The sequence below is a fragment of the Garra rufa genome, chromosome 23, assembly GCF_049309525.1.
Source record: "Garra rufa chromosome 23, GarRuf1.0, whole genome shotgun sequence".
Lineage (NCBI taxonomy): Eukaryota > Metazoa > Chordata > Actinopteri > Cypriniformes > Cyprinidae > Garra > Garra rufa.
The window spans coordinates 35902318-35912504 of NC_133383.1; the positions used below are offsets into that span (position 1 = coordinate 35902318).

The 10187-nt window shown below is 36.2% G+C and overlaps 1 protein-coding gene across 1 annotated transcript in view; it reads left to right on the top strand.

Annotated features, from left to right (window-relative positions):
• The window catches only part of mtrex (Mtr4 exosome RNA helicase), a 44753-nt gene extending 34571 nt beyond the window's left edge, over positions 1 to 10182 (top strand). Inside the window, exons 24-27 of the mRNA XM_073829049.1 lie at positions 4727 to 4783; positions 5955 to 6117; positions 8046 to 8150; positions 9932 to 10182. Coding sequence (XP_073685150.1) covers positions 4727 to 4783; positions 5955 to 6117; positions 8046 to 8150; positions 9932 to 9984 — 378 coding nt within the window. The 3' untranslated portion in view covers positions 9985 to 10182. The remainder of the gene's footprint in view (positions 1 to 4726; positions 4784 to 5954; positions 6118 to 8045; positions 8151 to 9931) is intronic.
• Positions 10183 to 10187: the final 5 nt, after the last annotated feature.

Sequence of the window (10187 nt, forward strand, 5' to 3'; positions counted from 1 at the left end):
TGCGTGGCATGTTCATTGAATAATACGTGCAAATAAGTACCATACATTACATACCATAGATTCAGTGCAATCCACCTTTTGCAAATTTTATGGGTCTGGTTTTGGATTTCATCCACATCTAGCTGTCATCATCTGTAATAACAAAACAGCTTATTTAGCTATTTGATATGAGGAATTGGTGTGTCTTATCATATTACTTTAATGTATTATCTTATGAACTCTGGTTTGCAGTGCAAACAGTTTTACCGTTTACTGCACGTGCCATATGCGTGGTAAAACACAAGCTCGTTGAAGAGAGGATCGCGATGCATCTGAGAATCCATTTTTCACCCAACCTTAATGAAACCAGGCAAAAGGACTCGCAGGTATCACATACACACACAGGAGGCGTCGTGTGTAGTTCAAGGGGAAGTCTAAAACTGATTATTTAATCACCAAACGGGCAAATGTTTACTTAAAGAATGATCAAAAAAGCAGCAAAGATTAGTTTAAAGAACAGATCAAACGAAAAGAAAAGGAGCAATATATATTGTTGTTGTAGCCATTTAATATTTTTTTTCTGTTTTACATTGTTTAAATATTATTTGTTTATGTTTTGTTTCAGTTCAATATGTTTTTACAAAAAAAGTTTGTGTAATTTGTAAATGTCATAAAGGACGTGGTATGAATTGGACGGCAATAACCCGGGAGAATTGGAGAGGGTCAGACACAATTTTTTTGACCACTTCGTACCAGTGTTGTTTTTGACAACCATCTTAGATTTAGTCTTAGTCTTTTGGACTAAAATGGTTATTAGTTTTAGTCAAATTTTAGTCACTTCTATGTGTGATAGTTTTAGTCCAATTTTAGTCGACAAAGTCAAAAAGGTTTTAGTCGACAAAGTCAAAAAGGTTTTAGTCTAGTTTTAGTCAAAAAAAGGGGAAAAAGTAGTCTTTTAACAAATTAATGTAGGTCAGTTAAGTATTTTGCTGTTGGGTAGTGTCACTTGTAAGTTCTGAAAATAGCAGATCTATAGTTCAACACAATGTGAGCTTCCGGATCGACTATTTTCACCAATAATTACAATAATGAAGGAATGTTTTAAAACATAAAAGACAAACAAGGATGGAATGCTGAAACGGCTTGCCATACTAGTATGGCAAAGAGTATTTAATGCTAAAACGGCTTGCCATAGCGGCAGATACTAGGATTTAATTGGCATGCACAATAAGCAGAAATGTCATGCGTTTTAAATGTCTGACGGACCACCCACTAACATTTTCGTCTATTCTCGTCTCGTCAACAAACTCGCACACGTCTCGTCATGTTGTAGTCATCAACGAGCCATTTTTATCTCGTTATCGTCATGGAAAAAAGTGGAGTCAACGAAATGATTTCGTCATCGTCATCGTTGACGAAAACAACATTGCTTCGTACGTTTTTATTTGTGGAAAATCCCTTCTTAAACGAATTTCTTTTTGTATAATTTTTGTTAATTTTAAATGTGTTTTTGTTGATCAGTTATAAAAAACAAGGAAAACTGGCATTGTGAAATAAAGTGCGTAACTACCATGCTTCCGCGGCCTGAAGAAAAGGCTAAAACATAAATTATAGCTCTATATGAAGCATACAGACTTTATTAGAGCTACAAAATACAAATGTTTCGCTTATATGCACAACACTCAATCTTCCAGCCCAGGGTCAAGTCTTTATGAACATTTACAACGAATTGGGACAGATATGATGTGATGTAATGTAAAACTATGAATGGTGCGCCGTGGCGCAGCAGGATTTCTGACGGCTAAATGAACACAGTTTACTTTCTCACGTCACGTCTTTAAATCTGCAACTTTGCTGTCTAGCAATATGACCAGCTGGATATAAACCAATACAAATATATGGTAACAATCCTGACATTAAGCATTGGTGTCAGACTTAACCTCTCATGCTCTATGACTATCGGCAAGGATTTTTGCCGATAACCGATAGTTCCGCCAATGAACTATCTGTGCCGATTAATCGGCAAAACCGATACATCGGTCGACCTCTAGTTAATTATTTGACTAAAATAAAAGGAATTATGCAAAATGCATGAGCTGAATAAGATATTTCACATTTACAAATGAGAAAATAGTTGAATTTATAAAAATTACCCCGTTCAAACGTTTATATACGCTTGATTCTTAATACTGTGTCATTACATGAATGATCCACAGCTGTGTTTTTGTTTAGTGATAGTTGTTCATGAGTCTCTTGTTTGCCCTGAACCAGTTAAACTGCCTGCTGTTCTTCAGAAAAATTGTTCAGATCCCACAAATGCTGTTTTTATTTTAGCATTTTTGTGTATTTAAACCCTTTCGAACAATGACTGTATGATTTTGAAATCAATCTTTTCACACTGAGGACAACTGAGGCAACTATTCCAGAAGGTTCAGAAGGAAAAACAATGCATTAAGAGCCAGGGAGTGAAAACTTTTTGAATTTGAAGATCAGGGTACTGTCTTTTGGGAAACATGTAAGTATCTTCAGTAACTTCTGAAGGACAGTACTAATAGAAAAATATATTTAGGCAAAATAGGCATTCTCAAAAGTTTTCACCCCCTGACTCTTAATGCATAATTTTTTCCTTCTGGAGCATCAGTGAGTTTTTGAACCTTCTGTAATAGTTGCATATGAGTCCCTCAGTTGCCCTCAGTGTGAAAAGATGGATCTCAAAATCACACAGTCATTGTTGGAAAGGGCTCAAATACACAAAAATGCTAAAAAAAAAAAAAAAAAAGGAATTTGTGGGACCTGAAGCATTTTTCTGAAGAACAGCAGGCCATTTAACTGTTCAGGTCAAACAAGGGACTCATGAACAACTATCACTAAACAAAACACAGCTGTGGATCATTCAGGTAACAAAACAGTATTATGAATCAAGTGTATGTAAACTTTTGAACATGGTCATTTTTATAAATTCAACTATTGTGTTCTCTTGTGGACAAAATTTAAATGTCTTTTGTGTTAAATGTATTATAAAAGTCAGTACTAAATAAAAAATAACATGCATTTTGTATGATCCCTCTTATTTTGGTAAAATAATTAACATTTTGCAGATTATCCTAGTTATATTAAAACTTTTGACCTCAACTGTAGATTACTATTGTATACTATAATAATTTAGTAGTTTTTGTTTCCATTCATAGATAAGTTTATATATTTAGACAGACAAAGTGCAAATGGTTTGCCTTAAATTATATTGTTTACATTTGATTACATTTCAAATGTAAAAATTGAGTTTTATCAACTCTAATCTTTAGACACAATATTTGATGATAAAATTGGAATAACATAATAAAACACACAAAAAAATGGAAAACAAAATATAGGGCCCTAAATTATTATTATATGGTAGCGATTAAACACAAATTTATTTGTTAACAAAGTTGTTGTTTACATAGATTTTTAAGGTCTAACAAACATGTGGAAAGCATTTCCTTCCCTATGGTATATAAATTTCCTGATAAATATTGTATGATATTGAGAAAATATCATGATCATATTTTTGGCCTTATCACCCAATCCTATGCATACTTATGTAGTTTGGTTTTAAAAGGTGCAAAAAAAACTAAATGGTCATGAAGATTCACATTTACAGAATATGGCCACTAAGGTGTAAAGTATATAACATCTGTGCCACCAAAAAATGCAAGTAAAATGGCATCAGTCACACACACGGTTAGTCTCGCCCAAACACGCACCATTTGTTGACCCAGTGTTATGTCTGACCCCAATGTGCCATTTGTCGCACATGGATCGTGTGTGTCATAGTTCAGCTGTTTCTTCTCTTTAGTCAACTGTCAGAGAGTCTTTCACCTGTCATAAACTGGTGGGAAACACTGAGATGGAACGGAAAAACATCCCGACAGGAGGTGTGAGAGAGAGATCTTAAGCGTATGGCGATTTACCATGAAACTGGGTGAAAGTGTTGCCTTGGGACATTAACACCCGTGAAGATTTAAAACAGACTTTGTTTTTTCTACTCCACATCATAAATATGGGTGTTAAAGGAGTAGTTCACTTTCAGAAAAATCAGGAAAACATTTCAGGATTTCTCTCCATACAATGCCCCCGAATTTGAACTTCCAAAATGCAGCTTCAGACGGCTCTAAACAATCACAGGGTCTTATCTATCAAAACGATTGGTTATTTTCTCAAAATGGGGATCATTTAGAGACCTTAAAAGCTGCGTTTAAACTGCATTTTGGAAGTTCAAACTCGAGGGCACCATAGAAGTCCATTATATAGAGAAGAATCCTGAAATGTTTTCCTCAAAAAACATAATTTCTTCATGACTGAAGAAAGACATGGACATCTTGGATGACGAGGGGGTGAGTACATTATCAGTAAATTTTTGTTCTGAAAGTGAACTACTCCTTTACAAAGGACATGTTGTTTGGACAATGCTGTTTTGATGGTAGAGGTTTTGCAAGTTTATCTTGTTTTTTGTTTTTTTTCTCTCGCCCCTATTGAGTATGCTTTTGTTGAGTAGTTCACATTTTAACATCAGGTATTTGACGTCATCCATGCTGACTCAATCTTCACGGCTTTGAAGCCTCTCCCATAAAACCTGGCAGATCTTATTCCCTTCATGCATGATTTAGAAAGTTAAAGTGTACTACACACCTACACAATCCAGTTAGTATATTTGTTCTGGTGGTGTTCCTTCATTTACTTGTTTTAATTAACTTTTCTCTATCCGCAGGCGAATGAGATGCCCAAACTGACAGAGCAGCTGGCTGGACCGCTGCGTCAGATGCAGGTATGTGTGTTCGAGAGGGAGGACTTGGTCAGCCACCCTGAAATTCTTCACATTACAGGCTCGCTATCACACGCACTATTTACCAAATAACGCTAAGACTCCCGCCACTGTTTGCGTTCACAGAATAAGCGGATAGGTCAGTCTGATCCTCCAAAGACGTAGTTTGGAACAGTTTGACAGTGTTTTTACTATGTGTGAAGTGTTTGTGTGTGGGCACATGTAGGTCAGCTTGATGGCCTCATTTCACAGCTTCAGTTGCTGTGACTTTAAACTGTTCACAGTTGGAGTGTGTTCATACCACTACTAAACTAACATAAAACTAAGAAGAATTAGTCTATTTAAATTAAAACGCTCATTTTGAGCCTGTGAAGCAAAACAGGAGATGTTTTACAGAATGTCCAAGTTGCTCTTTGGCATCTGCTAGAGATGTGTTCTCTAAAAAATGTCACCATCATAAGCTCTGAAAGCATCTATGATCTTGTCTTAAAGGGATAGTTCAATCAAAAATCTAAATTCCCTCATGATTAACTTGCCCTCAAGCCATTCTAGGTGTATATGACTTTTTTTAAAACATGTCCTGGCTCTTTCAAGCTTTATATTGGCAGTGAATGGGTGTTAAGATTTTCCATTGAAAGTGCATAAATCCATCATAAGTACTCCACATGGCTCCGGGTGGTTAATAAAGGCCTTCTTAAGTTAGTCAATGCATTTAAGAAAAATATTCATATTTAAAACTATACACTGTAATCTCTAGTTTATGTTAACTGTTGTACAGTTCCAGCGGATGATGTAGGCGAACATGGTACGAATGCAGCAGCTTAGCGGAGAGCAAAACAAAACGTTAGTCACGAATTAGAAGTACAAAACAAGGATTTGTAAAGAAAATTGTCATGATTTTAAAATAAGCCAAGAGGAGACTGGTTTTCCTTTGTTTTCACGAGACTAGCATGTTCTCACTGGAGCCGTGTGGAGCACTTTTTATGATGGATGGATGCACTTTATCAGACTTCAAAATCTCAATAGCCATTCACTGCCATTTGAAGTTTGGAAGAGCCAGGACATTTTTTTTAATATAACTCTGATTGTATTTGTCTGAAAAGAAAAAAAGTCATATGCACCCTTTAACTGGTCCCTTACTGTCACGATGACTCTCGTTCTGTTGTGGTTGTAGGAATGTGCCAAGCGTATTGCTAAGGTGTCCGCAGAGGCCAAGCTGAATGTGGATGAAGACACGTACCTGAACCAATTTCGCCCTCACCTGATGGATGTGGTCTACACGTGGGCCAACGGCTCCTCATTCTCTCAGATATGCAAAATGACAGATGTGTTTGAAGGTACTAGTTCTTTAGCAACAAATATCATTTCTTGCAACATTCATGTATCAAATATTTATAATATTTTTGTTATTTAACTGAATCCGCTTTGTGAATATTGATGATTTTAAGGCACTTTTTAGTTAGCCAGTTGTTTCTTAAGACCATTTGTTTCAGAGAATCACTTCTCATGAGTGTAAGTAAAATAAAAAATAATACTAATTTTATCTATTTAATTTTATTTTTCTACATATTGAGGTCAAGTTTTACAGAATCTGCTAAATTTTACCAAAAATAATTTTAAAATATTTTTTTTATTGTTGACCTAAATAAGATATTTCACATAAAAGATGTTTACATATAGTCCACAAGAGAAAATAATAGTTTTAATAGTTAGAATTTATAAAAATGACCCTGTTCAAAAGTTTACATGCACTTGATTCTTAATACCGTGTTGTTAGTTACCTATCCATCTTTTCACACTGAGATCAACTGAGGGACTCATATGCAACTATTACAGAAGGTTCAAACGCTCACTGATGCTTCAGAAGGAAAAACGATGCATTAAGAGCCGGGGGTGTAAACTTTTGAACAGAATGAAGATGTGTACATTTTTTTTTTTTTCGTCTAAATATCATATTTTTTTAATGTAGTACTGTCCTTCAGAGGCTACAGAAGATACTAACATGTTTCCCAGAAGACAAATAAGTTTAATTTAGCCTGATCTTCAAATTCAAAATGTTTTCACCCCCGGCTTTTAATGCATTGTTTTTCCTTCTGGGGTATCAGTAAGTGTTTGAATCCCTCAGTTGTCCTCAGTGTGAGGAGATGAATCTCAAAATCATACCGTCAAATACACAAAAATGCTGAAAAACCAATAAATCTGTGGTACCTGAAGGACTTTTCTGAAGGACAGCGGGCAGTTTAACTGTTCAGGACAAACAAGGAACTCATGAACAGCTGTCACTAAAACAAATAAATAATAAAAACTAGGTAATTCAGGTAATAACACAGTAGAATGAAGTTTATGTAAACTTTTGAATGGGGTCATTTTTATAAATTCATCTATTATTCAACTATTTTTTCTTGTGGACTACAATTAAATATTTATTCAGGTCAGTACTAAAAAAAAACACACACAAAAAAACACGCATTTTGTATGATCCCTCTTACTTTGGTAAAATAACCATCCATCTATCTATCATTTAATGCTTTGCTGGCATTAAATGATAGATATATGGATAAATAAATGGAAGGAGGGATTTTATTCCTGTATCACCCAACCCTAAATCCCGACAATGGTCTGTATTGATTCCTACTGTAAAAAAAAAACTGTTTTCATATCATCCCTGTTTCCCAGAAATGACCAGATGTGATTAGTTTTTGAGACTATTAGGAATCAGCAGTGTTGTATTTGGTCCTGACTTCATAAGTACAGCATGAGGCATGTTGTGAAATGCAGGGTTTAAAACGTATTTTCAGCACATCTTTTCCCAAAGTCCTCTGCTTTAAGATCTTGGCTGTGTCTGCGGCATGACGTGTGTTTTGAAACTCATGAAATCTCATGTCTTGTCAAGAAAATCCCCCATCTGTCCATGCTCCAGCTCCTGAGTGAGATTTTGGCTGCGTTCACATGCATTAGCAAACAGCAAAGCACTTCTAGTGATAAACTGCAGTAAGGGAGAGATGTTATATGAAAAATGGAGAAGTTCGCTTATGTGCTTTCTCTCATCCCCTTTCACCTCATGCGGGAATTGTCTCAGTGGAGATCGAAGAACATCATGCCAGCAAAACCCACTTGTGCCAAGAAAAGTCTCATTGAAGTAAACATTGCTAATACAACTGGACATTGAAACTATGGGTTACAAGCACTAAAAAATGACCATATGTGGTTGGTATGTAGTAAGTGTGAGAAGGACTAACTCTCTCTCTCTCTTTCTCTCTCTCAGGAAGCATTATCCGTTGTATGCGCAGATTGGAGGAGCTCTTGAGGCAGATGTGCCAGGCGGCCAAGGCCATTGGAAACACAGAGCTGGAGAATAAGTTTGCCACGGGTAAGACACACTGTAGACTCGTGGTGTGACTCATTCAGCTAATTAAAGCCACGTGCAAAGAGTATCCAATTTATTGTGGGCAGCTTTGACTACTTGACTTGTAAACTGCCTCAGAAAGATTTAATTATTGATCACATTCTGAGAACCTGCGGATGTGAGACATAAGATAATAAACACATCCATAATATTGCTGTTCAGTATTTTGACTAAACTTAATAACTAGAACGTTAGTTTTTTTTTTTTCTCTTCAAAGTGTAGTGAGCTGCCTTCTAAGGCCTTCTGTATTGATATCAATACAGGTGCTGGTCATATAATTAGAATAGCTTCAAAAAGTTGATTTATTTCACTAATTCCATTCAAGAACTGAAACTTGTGTAATGTATACATTCATTCCACGCAGACTGATATATTTCAAGTGTTTTTCTTTTAATTTTGATGATTATAACTGACAACTAATGAAAACCCCAATTCAGTATCTCAGAAAATTAGAATATTACTTAAGATTTTCTATGGGGTTAAGGTCAGGCGAGTTTGCTGGCCAATTAAGAAATCTGAATCTCCATAAAGTTGATCAGCAGCAGGAAGCATGAAGGGCTCTAAAACGTCCTGGTATACAGCTGTGTTGACCTTGGACCTCAGAAAACACAGTGGACCAACACCAGTAGATGACATGGCACCCCAAACCATCACTGACTGTGGAAACTTTACACTGGACCTCAAGCAATGTGGATTCTGTGCCTCTCCTCTCTTCCTCCAGACTCTGGGACCCTGATTTACTTTCATCAGAGAACATAACTTTGGACCACTCAGCAGCAGTCCAGTCCTTTTTGTCTTTAGCCCAGGCGAGACGCTTCTGACGCTGTCTGTTGTTCAAGAGTGGCTTGACACAAGGAATGCGGCAGCTGAAACCCATGTCTTGCATACGTCTGTGCGTAGTGGTTCTTGAAGCACTGACTCCAGCTGCAGTCCACTCTTTGTGAATCTCCCCCACTTTTTTGAATGGGTTTTGTTTCATAATTCTCTCCAGGGTGCGGTTATTCCTATTGCTTGTACACTTTTTTTCTACCACATCTTTTCCTTCCTTTCACCTCTCTATTATTGTGCTTGGACACAGCTCTGTGAACAGCCAGCCTCTTTTGCAATGAGCTTTTGTGTCTTGCCCTCCTTGTGCAAGGTGTCAATAGTTGTCTTTTGGACAACTGTCAAATCAGCAGTCTTCCCCATGATTGTGTAGCCTACAGAACTAGACTGAGAGACCATTTAAAGGTCTTTGCAGGTGTTTGGAGTTAATTAGCTGATTAGAGTGTGGCACCAGGTGTCTTCAATACTGAACCTTTTCACAATATTCTAATTTTCTGCTAACAAATACTTGGTCAAAATGTATTCCAAAAGTGATGGATGTTAGCATGTTGCTAAGCTAATTATGTAGTATTTGATTAGCTAACAAAATAGATACCAGTAGAGTTGAAAGTTAGCTTGCTGTTAAGCTAATACAGTATTCAATTAAAAAATTATGTGGTCAAAATTGATTCCAAGAGTTGGATGTTAGCATATTGCTAATCTACTTCCGTCAGTTTTATGGGCATCTGAAAGCTATAATGGACATTATCAAGTGTACGTTCAATCCCATAATGCACAGCAGTCAATGTACATACACAGGCTAACCTCAAGAAAATAACTGCACTGTGTCAGTGTCTGCCTTTGCTCACTTGTTTTCATTCAGCAGACGTATATTAGTACAGTATTTTGTTTTAAAACTCAATTTTCTTGTGTTTTCACAGGTATAACGAAGATCAAGAGGGATATTGTGTTTGCTGCCAGTCTTTACCTGTGAATCCTGAGGTTTATTTTTTCTGTATTTGTTGTAGTTTTTTTTTTTTATTCATTTTGCATCAAAACACTGAAGAACAGAATTTACATCAAACATAATTGCTTTATTTGTGTTCGTCAACGAGCATAATGGGTTTTTGTTTTCATCATAAAAGCGCAATATTGTACATTTTAACAATTTTAATAAAAAAAAGTCTGTATAGTGAT